Source organism: Hipposideros armiger, unplaced genomic scaffold (assembly GCF_001890085.2).
Source record: "Hipposideros armiger isolate ML-2016 unplaced genomic scaffold, ASM189008v1 scaffold_1343, whole genome shotgun sequence".
Classification (NCBI taxonomy): Eukaryota; Metazoa; Chordata; class Mammalia; order Chiroptera; family Hipposideridae; genus Hipposideros; species Hipposideros armiger.
In genome coordinates, this window is record NW_017732693.1 from 159921 (window position 1) to 180493 (window position 20573).

Consider the following 20573-nt stretch of genomic DNA (forward strand, 5'->3'; position numbering starts at 1 on the left):
AAACCATACTCATAGACTCGTATATTTCCTAGTTCCTATAAGCAATGACATCCCAGTAGCAATGAGCACCCTAGCCCCTAAATCTTTGCTTTTAAATACCATCTTTTACAAAAACAAACAACAATAACAACAACCAAACAGGGCTCCCTAGAGAAATGGCTGATTCCAGGACTAGACCAGGCAAAGTACAGGATGAACCAGGAACAGGTTGTCCTGCCAGAAATGCACAATGAATGGGATAGGCACATGATAAACGGGCAGAGGAGCCAGCGAGAAGAGGCTCCTGCCGGCTAAACTGGGGACAATCCAAACAGCACGATAAATAGTAATAGTAACAAATCACAACACACTCAGTAAAGCTGAAATCCATGAGTCCTTACTGAGCAAATAAACAAAGAAATAAATGGGGGTGAAAGGAAAGTTATACCTTACAATAAAATACCAACTAATACATGGAGAAGGAATCATAAACATAGAGAAACAGCATTTGGCAATCACATCATAAAAGTTAACTCACGTGGGAGTCGTCACTGACACCCACACTAGGGCTAGTGAGCACAAGTTTGATGAGAAAGAAGATGCTGGAACACATAATTTTGGAACACCTCTCCACAAATACTGATCAAATACAAAAGGACACCAATGTGACCAACGTGTGACTCACCAGCAGCGGCATGGTTTGACACTGGATGCTGCTGGATGCAACGCACTGAGGAGGACACAGCCCCATTTCTGTGGCATTCTTGCCAGGAATGCGTGGCCTGATTAGAGTCATGAGGAAATATCACATGGACCTAGGTTGATGGGGTCATCCTACAAAATATAGGGCCTGTACTTTCTAAAACTGTCAAGGACATGAAAGACAGGGAAAAATATGGCTGAAGAGGTCTGAAGGGACTTGACAACTAAATACAACATGTATTTCTGGATAGGATCCTGGACCAGAAAAGAAAGACATATTGTTGGGATAGTCGATGAAATATGAATAGGTTCTTTTGACTAGATAGTAGCGTTGTACCAACGTTTACTTTCTGACTTGGAGAGTTATATGCTAGTTATATAAGGGTACCCGGTTACTGAGATATAGATACTGTAGTGTTTACGGATGATGGGACATGTCTGCTGCTTGCTCCAAAAGGTTCAGAAAAAAACCATGATAATGGGTATGTATTCATACACACATACGTATGTAATGTATGTACGGAGACAGAAAGAGGGGGGCAAGCCATGGAAGTAATATAGTAAAAAATTAACAATGGTGGAATCTGAGTGAAGGAGCACTTTGTACTGTTCTGGCATCTTTTCTGTAAGTTTGAAATCATTTCAAAGTAATTTTTTAAAATCTGAAATAAATGTGTGATACAGAACATTTGATGCTAGAGCAAATGATAATCAGCTATTGCCTGAGGCCACCAAGTAGAATGAAAACACTGGTTTGGTATGTTTATTTACATACCTTCCTTTACAGTACTCTGAGGGGGTACATTCACAAGGAGGGTAATGTTTTTATGTCTATTTGGAGAAAAGCATCCCAGTGTTTTCAAATGAACCTTCCTTTCTCTTTATGGACTTGACACAAGCATTTTACAGTTCAGTGAGGAAACGAATCTTGACTTATTCATCTTTGTGGTCCCAGCACCTAATACTTTTATAACTTAGTCACTGTTCTGTCCTTGAACAGGAATTCTAGCCTTAATATTGCTCCAATCAGAAAATACAGTGACCTGAATATCAAGGATGCTGCTACACTGAAAGGGAGAAAACGTCTATATCAAATTAAAATATATATGTCAGAGTGAACAAAGAAAAATATCAAGGATTACCTCTCTGAGAAACTTAGAGGAGGAATAATTGTCCACCCTAACAGTCCGAAAACAGAAGCGTGTATAACCAGTTGCAAAAGGTCTTAGTGTAAAAGAATGCCTAACTGTTGACAGTTTTTGGTAAATAAATAAAATGTTTAGAACACAAATGAGGCTTTTGGTAAAAAGTGTTAACAGTGGAAGATCACCTCTTTAAAAAATTTGAGAGGGTCTGAAAAATGGTTAGATTGAACCATATCAAATTGCTAATAAAGATGAGGAAGATCATTTTTAAATCTAAAGAAACACATTTTCATTACAGAAATCAAAACTCTCCAAGGCATTTAGATAGCTGTCAAAATTAAACTAAAAAAAAATTAAAGCTGAATAGATTTCATATATCTCCATATTCAATCTTTCCTGGAAAACATACACATTGTTTAGTACACGTTATAGACTATTGGTCCCATTGCTGAACTAGAAAAAAAAGTTACATATGCCTGAAGATCTATGTTACAGTTAACCATAATGAACTTCAGAATTGTCTTTTCAAAGGTTTAAACAATTGAAAATTACATTTTGATAGCAATTTATCTGCTTTAGAAAACAGAAGGTACTAATACCTTATGAACTTAGAATCTTTCTATTCAAAGCATTATTAGGGAATTAAAAACTGATATAACTATATTACAACTTCTTCCCCTTAAGGAGAAACCATAAGATCAAGTCTATTCTACAATATTATAAATAAAACAACATTCAGCATTGCTCTAAACCAGAATCTGTATGGTTTTTAAGTGAAGATAAGAATACTTAGGACTGTTCTAAGAATTAAATGAGATAATATTTATAAAGCACTTAGCATGCTGGCTTAGCAAGAATTAAGCACCCAATAAGTAGCATTTATTGTATTTACTCTTATAGAAAGGATGTGAATCAACCCTGAAATACAGACAAATGACTTAAAAACCTGAGAAGTCTGTAAAAGCAGATGGGTAGAATCACAGCTAAATATCTAGACTGACAAATTCAATGAGGAAAGCAATTAACTTATTTATTCTTGTGGTCCCAGAATCTAACACAGTGCCTGGAACACACAGTAGGTATTCAATAAAGGTTTACTGAAATGAAGTGAGTATGAAAGCAAGTTCTTTGGAAAAGAAAAGAGAGGTAGTCAAACGGTGTCTGAAAAATAAACTGAGTCCAAAAATTACTATTCCCTAAGCAAGTCACTTTGAGAAAGGAAATAAAATACCAAAACATTTTTAAACCATGCATAAAAACTCCCCTCAGACTGGTGTTTTTAATAATGACTGAGCAACTTTCAAATCTGTTTTGGCAAATGTCTCATGTATAAAGTCTAATATTAGAGAGAAGTATTTTTAAATTTAATCTGGAAAAAAAAATGTGTGCATCCTCAAAGGCGGTAAAAAGTACCCATAGCATTGAGGAATCTTGTCTAACTTCCATTCAAGGAGAATCAGATAGCTCTTCCATCTATTTATACATAGAAATTAGCTTAAACTTTCAGCTACAAGTAAGTTGTAAATACGCATATTTCACTTTCACAAGTTCAAGTGCACACCCCAGAAAAGGAAGAGGAAACAAAGAAAATCAACTCTCAAAAGTGGGCTGTGCTATAAAAAGTACAAAAGAGTAGCAATAGCAAACAAAACTCTTCCACGTTTCAGCAACCACCTGTTAGAGCCCATACTTAGCGCACTGTCTGCTTTGTTTCTGAAACCCTTCATATTGAAGACTCAAAATCCCCAGTGTAGTGAGCAAGAGAAAAAAATGTATTATGAAACTACAGTCCTATCTTCCATACTCTACCTCCAAGAATAAGGATTAGTAGACTTAAAAAAAAAAAAAACCAAAAAAAAGACCTTTCCAGGTTATTGCTCATCACCTCACTACAGCACCCCACTCTTCTCATTTGGAAACTGATCAATTTTAAGAAAAGCAAAAACCATATATCCTTAATAATACACTCAACTCTACACAGTGCTTGACTTCTAAAACTAGTCAGTAAAGCACATCTCCAGAGACAGCTGGAGCTACATTTCCTGATCCTATTTCAAACTAAAATCTGTGAACAGTATAAAGTTACAAATCAAATAATAGCCCCAAATCAACTGCTGAAAGGAGGTTTTGAAAACAAACAAAAAAATCATTAAACACATTTACCTTTAATAAAATGACAATGTTTTCAGGAAAAAAGATAATCAATGATAAACACTCAAAGTTACAGAACAGTTTACAGAGTAACAAAGAATCTGCAATACACAGAGTAAAATTATTCTTAAATTATCATTTGCTTCCTATAGTGCCTGGAAAAGTATCAAATACATAAAGACATATAAGAGCTATTGTCCAGTCACTGACAGCATTAAAATTACTTTAAAATCGAATTTCTGGAAAGTTCTGCAGTGGCGGTTTAAAAAGCAAATCAAATTTTCATGAGAAAGAACACCTAACGCAAAATCTGGAAATACAGTTAATTTCTTTTTTAAACTAAGATGCAGGAAGGTCAGAGTTACCAAGGTGTGTGACATCGCTTAGGTGGTTGATCCAAATCAGTAAAAAAGGTCTCTCTGAAATTAAGGAATTAAAATAATATCAAATATATCCTGATACGATCTTTAAAAATCACTTTAGTGGTATTTTTTTTACCACTAACAGAACAAAACCTTCCAACATAAAGATTTTCACATCATATACACTTTGTAAATTAAGAACTGTAAATCCAAAACACTAAAAATTACCTAAAGGTACCCCAAACACGTCTAAAACATCAGACTTTTGTTTTCACATTCATTTCTCAGATCTACTAATAAAGCTCTTATGGAACTGGTCTTCATTTCAATGCAAGATTGTTCAATATGCCATTCCGTGTGAATAGAGCTTGTGAGACTAATTCTCAAAACCTCCTCAGGAGATGCTTAATTACATAGAGTTCTAGTTCCAATTTCCTGAGACTCAAACAGCAACGTACAGAAAACAGCGTATACACAATTAGGAAGGGAGAGGAATGAAGGACCAGGGGAGAGGCCCATTCTTTTGTTTTGGTGGCATTAGCTGCAAAAATAAAGGTTCACAAGAGCCATCTGCACCCATCCCCAGCCATCACAGCCCTGCAGGGCACTTTCATCCATCCGCTCAAGACTCCCTGGCCCACGAGATCGGTAAGCTTCCCTGCCCTCGAGATCCCGTGCCTTTCCACATCTCAAAGGATGGGCGGGGGAGGCCGTGAGGTCCGGGGCACAGAAAGAAAAAGAGGGAGGACACTGATTCTTTGAGGACAGTGACAAGGAGATGCATCCAGAATGGGGAGCATGACTCGCACCACGGAGCGCCGGAGGCTTGCAAATTCGCTCGGAGAAAAGCCCCACGGGGCAGACTGAGGATGGTGCCAGTTCGGGAATGGGGACAAACAGACCGACAATCCTCCCCAAGAGCAAGAAAGCATATTTGTAGGAGACCCGGGAGGGCGTGAACTAGGCAGCGCTGAACCCGGTGCCCAAAATGCGTTGAGACAGCCTTTAATCAGACCCGTACAGCGAAGCCGAGACTTACGGTTACTTCCCGGGCTGAGGGTAAGGGTCGGATGGATCCCGAAGCTCCGCAGTTCTGCCGCCGCCGTGGCCGCCCCTGCCTCTCTCGCGGAGCCGGTGACCTAAGGTACCTTCCCCGCCCCACCCACCCGAGCGGGCGCCCCCTCCTCTGCGGCCCCGGTGCGCCCGCCGGGCGGAGGCTGCTGGGGCCGAGGGTGCGCGCTGGAGACCCGCAGGGAACGCTGCGAGAGCCAGAGGCGCCCGCGGCGAGGCTCACAGTCGGCGGGCGCCCCCCATCCCTCTCCGGCCGCCGCGCCGCCTCTCTCGGGGGAGGGGAAGAGGGGGCGGGGGCTCCTGCCTCCGCCTCGCGGTCAAGTCCCGCTCATCGCTCCAGCCTTGCGCGCGCGCGCGCAGCCCCTGCTGTCCTCCTCCCTTCCCCCCACCTCCGGCTCAGCCGCTGGCGCGCCCGTCGCCACCCCAGTCCCTGAGCCACCCGCCACCAGCTCCAGACAGCCGGCAGCCCCAGCGAGAAGCAGCCGGAACGGCAGCAGCTCAGCCGCCGACCCGGAAACTCTCCCGCCGCCAACCGCGAGGCGGCCTGGGCTGTGAACCCGGAAGCGATCTCCGCGTCCGGGTAGCGGCGGGATGGAGCGCGAAGGCCTTTGGAGATCTGGAGTCCCCGAGTTCCCCGAGCGCGTGAGGGCTGTACGGTGCTGAGGAGCGAGGAGAGGGAAGGACAATAAGGAGCCCGTGGGCAAGAGGGTCTCCGAGGCGAAACACTCGAGCTCTCGAGGCGCGGGGTGGGCCGCGCGCCCGAACACGCCGGGCGGCTTCTGGTGGCGACCGAGGATTTTTCTATCACAGGAAGTTGGGCCGGGCCGCTGGGAAAGCGGAGGGAAGGAGGAATGCGAAAGCGGTGACGGTTCCCCGCCCCCCAGGTGACTGTCCCACCCAGTGAGTTGAATGTAGCGGCCTGAGAGGTGCTCGGCCGCCCGCACGGGTGACTCGAGGAGCAGGAAGATCCAGATCCCGCGACAAAACTGAGAGGTGGGAGGCTGAACTATCTGCACGTCTAGTTTCTCCAGGCAAGGGATTTCTTTCTTACAAATAGTTACAAAGAAGCCAAGAGCCACTTTTTGGGTGGCCGCTGTTTGAGCAAAGAGAGGTACACATCCTTCCCCGGTAGTGGACGTTGATGGGTGGGGGAGGAAAACCCTCCTAAGCAGAGGATTTATTTTTGTCCTTCCAGGGAAAGCGATCTGTGCACAGCATGTCTTTCCAGCTCACTTCTCCTCTCTGCGCCTCTCCATCTTTTAGGGCCTTGGGCTTTCTTTGCTTTTTCTCTTTGGTGCTCTGAGCTGCACCAGAAATCTTTGATCTAGCCGGCCCGACTCAGGATCTAGCCTCCATTCCCTTCTCACTCTCTCGGAGAGCTTAAGTGTCTTCACCGTTTTCCCCTTCATCTCCAGTATGTCCCATTGCTTTGGTGTCCTCATCTTGTCAAACACTCAATGTTTCCGTAACAATATAAAAGCAAATAATTCATTCCGCAATCTTTTCCCCTTAATCCGATGTTAGTGTATTGGCTCCCCTTAGAATTGGGTTATAGAACGACGGTAACAACTGATATATATAGCATATTTACATATGCTATGTATGAAATCATGCTCCTCCAAAGAACCTCATTCAAATAACCTCATTTGGTTCCCAATTCCAATTACTTAATTCCTTCTCTGTTATCCAGATTTAGGGCAATTGCCTTCAAAAACTATTTGAAGATTATTAAATATCTTAAATTGAAGAATAGAATGTCACTTAGCAAAGTGTTTTAAAATGATTGGTGACGCTTGTTGATATTGATGTGACTGGTAGAATTGGTTGAAGGGCATACTTGGAGAAAGCAAGCTGAAATTAAAAGAAGCATTAATAGTTTTTCTTGTGTTCGGGTTTATTATTACTTCCTCTTTTTTTATTACCATAAACCAATTTAAGTAGTAAAAGAAGGAGGTTTTTGTGGTCAAAAATCCCTGTAGGGGAATTCTTACTGATATTTAGTTGCCATCTCTTCTCTTTAATATCATAATGCTTTAAAATGGATTTGTCCCAGGAGAATGGGGAAGGGGCAAGTAACTTAGCTACTCTCCCTCGTTTTTTTCTTCTGTAAAATGAAGATAACAGTAATACCTACATAATCAGGTTTGTGGGAGGAATAAAATGAGTTAATAAATGTAAAACAGCACAGAGCCTAGCGCATAATAAGTGCTATAGGTGTTAGCTATTCATATTATTTTAAAAGCATATTAAATCTTATATTTAGGAAATTAAAGCAATAAAAATTTAATGACAACTTAAAGTTATTTTGGCTGGTGGAGAGAAAAAAAACATGTTATCAGTGATTTTCAAGTATGTGGATGGATAGCAAGGTTTTTGGTTTGGTTGGGTTTGGTTAGTTAAAGTTGGCATGGGTTTTAAAAGGTTGAGAAACATTGCTTACGGATGGAAGAAGAACAACCTTTTTCTGTCTCAGGAACAGCTTACAGAGCCCTGAGATAATGCTCCATTTTTTGTTTTTTATTTATGAAGATGTACTTTCTGATCATTGTTGGTAATTTCTATTAGCATGTACTTTGCAAACTGGTGAATCATCCTGTCGACTTGGACTTCTGATACTAAATTTTTAATACCGATATTCACATACCGAGTCTTTCTCCATTGCAAAAGGCTTAAGTTTGTCCATCTGTACTCCAAACAGCAAATGTTTCTTATTAAAAACATTATAGCATTTTGTTAAGCAGGACTGTAGCATAGTAAAGAGATGTTAACAAACCTGTCCCATGGAGACCAAATGGCATTTGTATAAGACCTTTCCCTGTCATAGTGACAACCAGAAATGCCACTACATATTTTCAAATGATCCCAGGTAGGTCTATGTTTTGCGTGGCAGCCCTTTGAGCAAAGAGGCGTGCATGTCCTTTCCCAGTAGTGGACATTGATGGGTGGATGTTGACATGGGTGGCTCCCCCAATTGAGAACCACTTCTACATATTTGTAAGGCCTCATTTCTTAGGCAGCATATCATCATTTATGCCTAAGCATTTTCCAGAATAAAAATACCACATGTTACCTTAGTAACTTGAACCCTTATCTAAAACTCCGCCCAAACATATTGTAAACTCTAATTATTATACCTTTATTATTTTCAGCTAAATTTACTCTTCCAATGTCTGCATATGTATCTGCCTTAGTTTTGTCTTCATGTATTAGTAGTTTTTATTCTTTTCCTTACTTAAGCCTTTGTTTCCTTCTTTCATGTCATTGGAAGTATGTGTATTTCAAATATTCAAGTATGAATACTTCTTGAAAATCAGTTTTTTAGAATCTTTTGGGGGCATGTTAACATGATGTAAGAACAAAGTAACCCTCATGGTTATGTTTTTTTTATTACAACACATCTGTTTATTTTGTAAAAGTTGAATGTACGGTGAAATACTATTCTAGACAGATGATAAGCACCGATAAAGCATTTTGCTAGTAGATGTTTGTTTATTTTTTTTTAATGAGTTAACCAGCACAGGAATTGATTTTCATAAAATTATGTTTAGAAAACTAACAATTACTTGATTTTTCTTTTAGGTGCTTAATAATTGTAATTGTACCATATATGTTAATACAATGTGTTCATAATACGTCTTTCTTTTGGGGGCTTGCAGCCTCAAGCAGGCATCCATACATTTCATAATTTGTTAGGTTTTATTAACTTGAAGTCATTATTAATCTGAGGTGAAAAGTTAATTGCTAAGTAGAAATTCTGAGAAGAAATGGCCTCATCTTTGTCACATAGTATGGGAAGCTCTGTTACATGAAGTGAATCTTAAGAATGATCTTATGGAAAAACTAAGTTGAAAAAAATTCCATGATGTATAGAGTGAAAATGAACGATATGTCCTAAAAATGAATGTCTTAATCCCAATGCTTTTCTGTAGTTTCTCTGGTGAAATATATTTAGTGTCACTTGCTCTAAATCAGTGAAAAATTTCATAATTTAAAATAAAATGTTAAATTATTTAATTAAATAATTTTTAAAATTTTGTTTAATAATTTTAAAGGTTGTTTTAATCTTAGGATAATATTTACTTAAAATGCCAAAAGCTACTGGATTTTAAAAGAATATGTTTAAGGAAATTCTCCAATTATAAGGCTTTTTTTATTATATAGGAAAGTGAATTAAAGTTTCCAAAATGACTTTATCAATTGCAGTTGAAAAGCCGAAAAAATTCCTCTATTTCCTCTCAAATGACATTCAAAAACCTTTCCTGAAAATGATCACTTTTTTCCCTCTCTATGAGATTTGGAGCAATAAGAAGCTCATTAAATATGAACAGATCATTTTAATGCCTAATGGACTTTTAAAAAATTGAAGAAGGTTCATCTCAACTTGGCTTAGGAAGCTCCTTGTTTTATGTTGTTTTAGAAATTTGTTGGCATGTAAATAAGGGGAAGCTTTTTTTAAAAAGACAAAGTACAAGGTCGGACAATTATGTGTATACATATACATACATACATATATCTGCACACTTTTTTCCCCAGACTAATTTTAAATCTCCATTGGGCAATTTCCAACAAGTAATTGAATTTCAAGCACAAATCAACCTCATTAAGTGCTATTATTAATATTTTTTGTGACTAATATGCATCTCTTTGTACTGAATATACGAGTATATATAATATATATTTGGAAGAAAAAATTATATTATCTAGGGAATTGATAATGATGGAAGTGGAAAATCTTCTGTGTCTTTGTCAGAAAGTTTTTATCAGTTGACCAAATGTTTTTTACAGTGATTGGCACCTCCAAAGAAAATTATAAACTATACTTGAGCTCATCCAAATGTCAGATATCAAAGTTCCCTCTGAAGATTCTGAAGGGAATGTCAATGGCTGCTACTTAGTTCCAGGTTCCAAACTATTGACAATATAACATTCATTGTGTAATTTATTGAAAATAAGTGAATATAATTCTGAATCGCTATTTCAAGTCAATATTTACTTATAAGACTTTTAATAATAGTATCACTTTTTTAGGTACAAAAGACAGATTTTTGTGTTGTTAAGACTACTGAAGTGTGTATTACCATTAAAAAATTTTTTACGGCCGGCCAAGTGGCTCAGTTGGTTAAGAGCTTGCTCAAGAGTTTGAGCTCTGAGCAACAGCAGTTCGATACCCAACCCAAGCTGAGCAGCAGCTGAACTGCCAACAGGTGGCAGGATGGCTCATTTTTATTTTTTTTACTTTTAACCGAGAAGGAAAAAAGGGTTACAGGGAAGTATTAAATGATAAGGTAACCGATTTGCCTTTTAGGTAGTATATATAGTCTAAGAAAAACCAACATTTTATTTATGTAGTTGTTTTACAAAGTGATCATGTGTCCTTTAACCTTTCAAGGGATTTGTTTGTTTGTTTTATAAAGCAATGGGAAATCCAGAAAACATAGAAGATGCATACGTTGCTGTTATTCGTCCAAAGAATACTGCCAGTCTCAATTCTCGGGAATACAAAGCTAAGTCATATGAAGTGAGAACAATTTACTAACATTTGATTTGCTACCACTGAATGTCCTTCTCCATTATCATTTTCATTTACATATAGTGTTATAAATTCTTATTGACAACAAAGGTTTTGACAAGCTAGAATTGATAACCTAGATTGAATTGACAACTTCTGCCCATCATTGTTTTTTTCTGCTGCATGCATGTCCTTTGGTCATTTTTCTATTCATTGATACATATGTTATTAGATATTAAAAGGTAGTTTGAGTTTTTCTTATAATTTATGATTTAGTTTTTCATACAATTTCTGGAATGGCTCTTAAAAATTAAAAGTACATTGCAAGTCAGCTTATTCAAAATTACAGCCTAAACATTGTCCTTGCTTATTTTTCCAAAGACCTATTATTAATAGTTCCCTAAAAAATATTTTTTTATCTTTAATTAAGTAAGTTTTAGGCTATTGAGTCACTTCTCTGTAGCCTTCAACTATATTACATATATTAGTAAATGTGATTGAGGAAAAAAATACAAAAACCAGATCGTTATCTTTTCCATGCAACCGATTCCAAACATCATAAAATACCTCTAATCTAACCCAACTCCAGCTAATTTCTGTAGCATTTTGCTTAAATTGCTTTTTTAAGGTTAGTTATCTGAAACCTATTAAGGACAATGCAGGGGTTCTCCAGAGGCGGCTGCCTCAGTCAGTGCTCTGGCATACTGGTTCTCAGTCCTGGCTGCATTGTCGAAGCACCTGGGGAACTTGAAAACTTCTAGTACCAAGACCTCACTCCCTAGACATTCTGATTTAAACGGTCTGACATGAAGCTAGACATTGATATTATTTTAAAACTTCCCAGGTTATTCTAATGTGCAGCTAGGGTTAAGAACAATTGCTGGCTTATTATATTTTAGGGCAAATAAATTTAATTTAAACTTTCTTTTAACATTATTTTTCTCATCCAAGATTTTGTTGCATGAAGTTCCCATTGAAGGACAGAAAAAAAAAAGAAAGAAAGTTTTGTTGGAAACTAAACTTCAAGACAATAGTGAAATAACACAAGGAATATTGGATTATGTAGTAGAAACCACGAAACCAATTTCTCCTGCAAACCAGGGTATCAGAGGTAGGAAACTTTTCTTTTTTCCTTTTTTTAAAAATACAGTTTACTTTAAATGCTTGTGGAGAAAGATGTTTAAAAAAATATATTATAATCAGTTTATTTTAATGTTTCTTTTCACTTGAAAACCTTGAAAAAGACTCCAATTTTTTTAAGGTACAGTCAAGCTCCTCCCAGAAGTAACATGACTTTAATTTTTTTTAAGTTGAAAAGTATTTAAATAAGTCACAGTGTTAATGATTTGTTCGATAGAGGAAAACCAAGGGGTAGCTTGAAAACTGAAAGTACAAGCTACTTTTGCTAGAAGTATAGTTTCCTAGATAAGTATATTTGAACTGCTATTTTTATTTCTCTACTCCAGGACAGAGGAAGCTAGAAACCTCTCTCCATAACTAAATAAAAGTTAAGATTCACGGATTAAAGAGAGTTCTGTAAGTTACCAGATAGAGGTTTTCTTACCATTTGGTCACAAGAAGAAACCCTCTTCAAAGAGCCAAACTGAATTATAGAAGTATTAACCCTTAAAGGTTGAGGCCCCATTTAAATTGTTAGATAATGTATAGTCTGTGAAACTGATTAAAAATGAATGATCATTTTTCTCAGGCCATAACCTCACAATAGCAGTTAGAAGTTACAGAAATTATATATACACTGTGTCCAAGATTCAGACATTGCAATTAAAAAGGTAAAGCTAATTCCCCTCAAACAGCAGTTAAAACAGTTGTTAGTGAGGTAAAGCATACCTCTCTGTGCCTACTTCTTGTTTTTTGAAAGCTTATTCAGTGTTTTTTCTGTTTGTTTACCTGTATAGAGATTAGTTGTATAATTCATCTGTTTCAGTACAGAGACAGTTTTTGTTGCAGGGATAAGGCTGAATCTTGTGGTTTGATTTATTAGTTATTTGAGGTATTTGTTCTTTAGAGATAGCTAACTATAAACCTGTTTTTCCTAACTTTTAGAGATACCATTCACCATATTTTACTTCCCCGATAGGGCCTGACAGGTTTTGTGGGTTCTAAGCAATGTAAATAAGATTATAATAAGTGCCTGCATAAATTTACAGATCGGAGTCCCACAAAGAGTATCTCCTTTCTTTAAATATCAGATTGACTTTTTAATACAATGATCTAGAGATGGAACTTAGCTAAAAAGGGGACTATCCTTTGTGGATGACAAAAGCATGTGAAAGGCTCTCTTTGGATGCCACAGATTTGTCAGTCTTTTCTGCTTCAGTCTTGGACTTCTGATATTTTCATCCAGACTTGTTTTACTATTGCTAAATTGTTATAGTTATCAGGAACTATTCTGAGATCAAATTCCTGAGACAGAAGTTTGGTTAACCCAAATCACTATTTGAGTTGAGATAGACAAGTCATAATTTGCTATGAATTAGCCAAACTCTACCACTCAGTCTGTTCACCCAGAAGGAGGGATGGAAGTGATGTGTGTGTTAACAAAAATGTCCCCTGGGTAGCTTCTACTCAGAGGGCTGGGTAAGGTTTTTCATAGAAGAAGTTATGAGTGGACAGGCACCCTGAAACATGTCTAGCGCAATTATGCCTTTAATACTTAGTAAAATTTACTAATTTTTTTTTCAGGTAGCTTTTAAGAGAAATTAAAGTAGAGAAGTTTTGCTTAACTAAGTAGATACTTATATTAATGAGCCATACTATATCCTGACTATCTTAGTCAATTGAGTTTTTCTAAATGTATGAATTATTTTTATAGAGTAATGATTCCTTATATAAGCATCACATAAAAATCACAAATGACTTTATAATAGCAGTAGCTATGCCTTACCTTTTTATGCAGCGTTATTTGTAATTTACAAAACACTACCACACTTACTTATTCATGAAATTCCTAAATTAGTTCTGTGAGTTGGTATGTGGTCTTTTTCGCATCTATAAAATGCAGACATAGATTGTCATCTGCTAAAATCATACTCCCATTAGTGGAGGAGTTAAGATTAGAACCTTCATTTCCCAACTCGTAGTCAGTGCTTTCATTTTTTTTCCCCCCACAGAAGATCTCATGGTTACATCTATAATTTGCAAAGTAGGCATTTAAACAATTGATCAGAACCGGGTTTGGGAAAGCAGCCAGGCAGGAGAGATTAAGTGGGACAAGACCTCAAGTCAGAGAAAAGAAATGGTGCCTCTGAAATTTATTAGAATGTTATTCTGTATCTAACATTTATATTTTGTATAAGCATCCATTTAAAAAATAATTGTTTGGGGGGTAATTAATAATGGGCCATAATAATAAAAAATATTGACTCCAGTATTTTGCGAATAAATGAAACTGCTTGAACTCTTATATTATCTACCTGTTCACAGAAGGCATCCAGCCAGGTATTCCTATATGGATCAGGATCAAGGTTCTGTTTCTTAGGGTAAAGAGATTGGAAGGGTTGATTGGAAATCATAGCAAAGTTATCTAAAAGATGGGAGGTGTTAGAGTGTAAGATGTGTAGGTTATTATTTATGGCCCCCTTGCTGCCAAATCAGAATACAGACTAAGAATGGTGGTTACAATTCAGAACAATAGTTTGTATCCACATCAGATTTTAATAAAGAGGGCAGAGGTTGAAGGTTAAATTAAGAGGTGCTAAACTTGAAGACTTGACAATGTACATATACCACCCTCCTTAGCCAGCTTCGACAGTAGCAAAATTCTTCCCATCTACATCGCTGCTGAGTGAGGAAGTATTGTATATGCCTTTTGACCCTGCAGGATGCCTTCCTTGCTGTTCAGCAGCTCTGTCAATCCTTAGCGGGACAGTTTTCCTTGCTATGCATAGAAGTTTCTCTTCTAGTGGGTCAAGACCAGGACCATTAATCTACTGGTTGATGAGTATTATCAGAATTACCAGTTTTTATTCGGGCATATAATAAAATTGACTGTTTTTATATTTTCATTCCTTTTAATGCTGCATTTAACAATTTTTTCTAGTTCTCAAGGTAATATATAAAATTTAAAAGCCCATTATTTTTATCTTTACTGACTTTTAAAAAAAAATGATTAGGAAAACGAGTGGTACTGCTGAAGAAATTTCCTCTGGATGGGGAGATGGGCAGAGAAGCGGCATTGTTTATTGTTCCATCCGTTGTCAAAGGTAAAGTCTTAAGTTTCATTTTAGGCATCTATTTTGTGTCTTAGATACTAAGTTAAAGTCCGTTGAGGAATTTAGGAATTCACAGTCATACTATAATACTATTGTAAACTGTTTTTAAATGAATGAAAGATGAAGAAATTTGTTTAAGATATTTTTATTTCAAAGTAACATTCACGCTTCTGAACTGAACAGAAATGTTTTTGTTTCTGTTTTTAAAAGTGGAATAAAGAAGTGAGGAGGGAAGCCATAATTGAAACTAAAAGTTTTCAGGTTATAGTAACAGGTTTTTCAAAGAATATGCTATAGATCAAATAGAAATAGATACTTAAGTATTTTGGAAAATTAAGAGATTATGATCGGGACCTCTCTGGTTTGGGGACAAGAAAGCATCAATAGTATTTCTAAAATCCTCTGCCCAACAGTGGTGGCAGTATTTAAAGAACTTATATCTAATACAAAAATTTTAATTTGAGACTTTGTCATCTTAGAATAACAGAAAAAAAATATTGAGTTTCAGTGCAGACCTTGCAGCCCACTAATTTCTAACCCTGTGCAGATCACCTCTTTAAGCCTCAGCTGTTTATTTGTAACATGGGTATTTGTTTCTACATGGTCCATCGTGCTGGGAGAATCCAATGAGGTACCATTAATAGATGTGAACATCACTTTGGAACCTAGAGAGTACTAGCCTCATGTAAGGTAGCAATACTAGTGATTCTGTATTAATGACCCATGTAGACATCCCATCAGCCTGCCACCACACAGTACTTACATGTATCTTATGGGCCAGCCCTAGCATTCCAGATACACATTTTTTCCCAGCCATGGTTAGGTGAAAAAATTCAGTAGTTTAAGTGGTGTTGGAAATCTTATTAATCAGCTTTATAACATTGTTGAGAAAGAGGAAATAATTTCTTAATTCTCCAAGACTTTTACCCAAGTGGATAAGGCCACAGAGCTGGCCATCACTTGAATCCAGGTCTTCTAATTCCAAATCTAAAACAATTTCTTATACTTAACAATCTTTATAGCATGCTGTATGTTTTTAAATTAAAAACATGCAGTTATAAACCTTTGATATGATGGCATAATTCTTCATTTTTCTTTTTCAGATAATACTAAATATACATATACTCCAGGATGCCCACTTTTTTACTGCTTACAAGATATTATGCGAGTCTGTAGCGAATCCAGCACTCACTTTGCTACACTTACAGCAAGGATGTTAATAGCCTTGGATAAGTAAGAACTGCCATTAAAAATATTTTTTAATAAATCAAATACATGTTGATAGTAGAAATTAGCTCTGATAGATACCAACACTTTGGGAAGAAAATAATGAAATTAATAATATACGTATGTATTAATAAATACTTTTTAAAAATTAAATGTATTGAGGTAACATTGGTTAATAAAATTATAAATTTCAGGTGTACAGCATTAGAATTTGGTATCTGTATACTCTACTGCACACTCACAACTCAAAGTCTAGTTTCCTTCCCATATCATTTATTTAGCTCCCTTTAACCATATCGCCCCCCTCTTCTGATAACTATCATTCTGTTGTCTGTGAGTTTGTTTTTATTTTTTTTGTTAGTTCATTTGTTACTTCTTGTTTTATATTCCATATATGAGTGAAATCATACGTTTTTGTCTTTTTCTGTCTGACTTCACTTAGCATAATTCTCTCAAGACCCATCATGTTGTGGCAAATGGCAATGTTTTATTGTTTTTTATGGCTGAGTAGTGTTCCTGTGAATGTGGATGTATCTCATGTCTTTTTTATTCAGTCATGGACACTTAGGTTGTTTCCATGTCTTGGCTATTGTAAATAATGCTGCAATGAACATAGGGATACATATATCTTTACAGATTAGTGTTTTCATATTATTTGGGTAGATACCCAGAAGAGGAATTGCTGAATCATATGGTAGTTCTATTCTTAATTTTTTAAGGGAACTTCCATGCTCTTTTCCATAGTGGCTGCATTATTTTCATTCCTACCAACAGTGTACAAGAGTTCCCTTTTCTCTGTATCTCTCCAACACTTATTTCTTGTTTTTTTTGATGTTAGCCATTCTAACAGGTGTGAGGTGATATCTCATTTTGATTTGTAAGAAATGGTAAGTTTTTAAAGTATAATATAAAAATGAAAAACTCCAAAGATAGGATTGTCCTTGTTTGCTTGCAAAATGTTAATTTTATCTTCAAAAATGACAAACACTGCCTTGGCTTAATAAGATTCCTTTGTTATAAAACTAGATTTAGTATTGAATGACTCTTATCAATGAGCAAGTTGTTTAACCTATCATGCCTTTGTCTTTCTGTAACAACAGGGCTAACAATCCTACATCTCAGTGGTTTAAATTTTAAAAGTGCTTCGTATTTTTTGAAAGGGGTTTTTATTATAATGGTATAAGCATTTTTAAAAGTAGCTTGCTGTGTCCATTAACAAAACTTTTATTAATAGTAAATGAAGTACTTAACCAACACTAATTAAAATTATAAAAATCTGAATATTAGAAAGTATTAGAAAGAGTTGGATAGTAGTCTTACTTTTTTTATCTTCACTTTTGAACAAATATTTCTACTATCTCTTTCTATTTTGCCAGGTGGTTAGATGAACGTCATGCACAATCTCACTTTATTCCAGCTTTATTCCGACCTTCTCCTCTTGAGCGGATAAAAACTAATGTCATAAACCCTGCGTATGCTACTGAATCAGGTCAGACAGAGAACTCACTGCATATGGGCTACAGTGCACTAGAAATAAAGAGTAAAATGTTAGCCCTAGAGAAAGCAGATACCTGTATTTACAATCCTTTGTTTGGATCAGATCTTCAATACACAAACCGGGTAAGAGTTGAATGAATTTTGGCTCTGACTTCAAAAGACATTTCATCTCAAATGTCATTTTTTTTCCTGACATAATTGTATCTATTACTAAACATTAAGATGGCATCCATACTTCGCTCTACTTATATATATTAAAGTCAAATATCTAAAATGCTTAAGGGTTTGTTTTGTTTTGTTTTCCCTTTCTAGGTTGATAAAGTGGTGATAAATCCATACTTTGGTCTGGGAGCTCCAGACTACTCAAAAATCCAAATTCCCAAACAGGAAAAATGGCAGAGAAGCATGAGCAGTGTCACAGAAGACAAGTACTGTTTTGGTTTTACTCCACATTGCTTTTTAAAACTTACATTCTAATGTTAAAATATTATTTAAAATGATATATGCAGTTAGTGTGTAATATAATCATTGCATAAATGATTTAGTTTATAGCTGCTCAGTGATATGTAGCTTTCATTGATATGTCACATTTGTTTTGAAATAATTTAAATTTCAATGGTGTTTTGGTTTTTTTTAATTTGTTTTTATGAATAGGGAACGACAGTGGGTAGATGATTTTCCACTCCATCGAAGTGCCTGCGAAGGAGATTCAGAATTATTAAGCCGTCTTCTCAATGAAAGATTTTCAGTCAACCAATTAGATAGTGACCACTGGGCACCCATTCATTATGCATGCTGGTAAATAGATTACTTATTATTTTCCTCTTAGAAGGAATTAATTCTTAGTTATAAATGTTAGTGCTTCTTTTCAAAACTATTCTCATTCCAGCCATGTTTTTTGCTACTATGTTTACTTTATGAGCTTTCTATTTAAGATCTTTGATTACTATATATATGTGCCTCCATTCGCAGTTGCAAGGTTTGCCCCATGGGAAAAGTACTGTTAGTGTTCTCAGGCATTACCAGGTCATACACTAGGATAGCTAATGACTAGTAAGTGTCATTGCACAGCACAGGGTCCCTTATTTATCCTTGCAATTTTTATTGTTTTGTATTGGGGTTGTTATGTTTGTTTATCCTTACTATAAAATTTACATGTGTTAACTACTTATGATTTGACCTTGCATCATGTGTTAAAAGTTCAAAGCTGTGTAACAAGAAATCCCCAAAAGCCTTCATATGTTTTTTTTGGATGAGAGGAATTAGCTCACAGGATTGAGGTTAGCTCTTTCCACTAGTTGCCCAATGTAGTTCTTGCTCTCCCATTCCTCTCTCATGATGATAACTCTTCCCTTTAGCTTGGGTGAGTTCTTAAATTTATGTTCATAGCAGTAGTTAACTGTATGCTATTCCCTATCCTTTAGAGAGGATGCAGTAAAGTTATTTACCATTATTTCTTATGGAAAAGTTGCTTTTGACTTATTGTTTAAAGTGAACTTCTTCGGCTCGTTTAAGCAGTGCCTACATGATTTACTGCTTGTTAAATGTCCACAACTTCTTAGTGGCGTGACATTGAGCAAGGTACTTCACCTCTTTGCATCTCAGGGGTGGCGTTTTTTTGTGTTTTTTTTTTTTTTTAATCTATATGTAAAATGCATTAATTAGATCATTTCTAGAGTTCTTTTCAGCTCAATTTTTTTATTCCATTATTTGTGATCAAAAAGCTAAATATACTTGTTTTAAACATACATCTTTTCTCCCTTAAAAATATGCCGTTTCCTTAAAAATATGCTCCTTAAATTTTGTTTTGTTTCTTTAAAAAATAGGCTCCTTTATTCTATACACATATTCTTATTTGCCCATTACAGGGAATTTTTATAGCAGATTTGGAAAGAGTTACCCTAAATCTTTATTAACTAAACTTATAGTTGTTTCTTTAGATTACTAGTAAATATTGCTAGCAGCAACAGTACTAAAACAACTCATATGCTTTACCTGGAAATAAACAAAAAGAGATAGAGAATATAGTTCAAACGCTAAGAAAGTACACTGTGTAATTGGGTAAGACAGAGGCAGTGAATTTTAGTCTAGGAATACCAAATTATTGCCGCTTTTTATGGCAGGGAATTTTATTCTCTAATAAAAGAATGGTAATATTTTTAACTACCTGTTACATAAAAACAGAAGTGTTGTATAGTATTTAATGTGCTTTGGATTGTCCCTAGGTTTCAATCCCAACTCTTAGTTCCTAAAAGTATGACCTTTGGCAAGTTACTTAATGTCTCTAAGGATCTGTTTCTTTACCTACAAGATGGGCTTAATAATAGTACCTTTCTTAAGATTAAAGGAGAAATGCAAATAAATGCTTCCAGAGTACCTGGCACATTATAAGTACTCAATAAATGTTGGCTGTTACTATTAAAGTATTGTAATAATTTAAAGATTTTGATGTCTAAATCTAAAATTCATTAATCTGTAATATTTTTATTTGAAACATCTTATTACTACAATACACCAAGGAAAAGAGTTTTATCCTTTAATAAAATTCATTTTCTGTCAGCTGGAAATAATAACCAAGTTTAATATACCAGGAGGTATGGGTCACCTTTCAATACTTTTAATCAGGTAGATCATTTGATTGATGTGAATTTGAATCAAGACTGATTTAAGTATTTAGTAAAAAATTTAAATTACTTTA

General features: G+C 36.2%; 2 protein-coding genes across 8 annotated transcripts in view; one reads left to right on the forward strand and one right to left on the reverse strand.

The window, feature by feature from the left end:
- The window catches only part of ANKIB1 (ankyrin repeat and IBR domain containing 1), a 129726-nt gene extending 123849 nt beyond the window's left edge, over positions 1–5877 (reverse strand). The window contains exon 1 of the mRNA XM_019633570.1: positions 5379–5877. The gene's annotated coding sequence lies outside the window, so the exon portion shown is untranslated. The remainder of the gene's footprint in view (positions 1–5378) is intronic.
- A 112-nt stretch (positions 5878–5989) lies between these two features.
- Positions 5990–20573, forward strand: part of KRIT1 (KRIT1 ankyrin repeat containing) — a 36954-nt gene continuing 22370 nt past the window's right edge. The window contains exons 1-8 of one of the 7 annotated variants that reach the window (XM_019633564.1): positions 5990–6441; positions 10800–10928; positions 11871–12030; positions 15053–15142; positions 16255–16384; positions 17755–17998; positions 18188–18303; positions 18530–18673. In XM_019633564.1, the coding sequence (XP_019489109.1) occupies positions 10827–10928; positions 11871–12030; positions 15053–15142; positions 16255–16384; positions 17755–17998; positions 18188–18303; positions 18530–18673 (986 nt within the window). In that variant the 5' untranslated portion in view covers positions 5990–6441; positions 10800–10826. Of the gene's footprint in view, positions 6442–10799; positions 10929–11870; positions 12031–15030; positions 15143–16254; positions 16385–17754; positions 17999–18187; positions 18304–18529; positions 18674–20573 lie in introns of those variants that run through there. The other 6 variants (XM_019633562.1, XM_019633565.1, XM_019633563.1 and 3 more) reach the window with 6 other exon arrangements.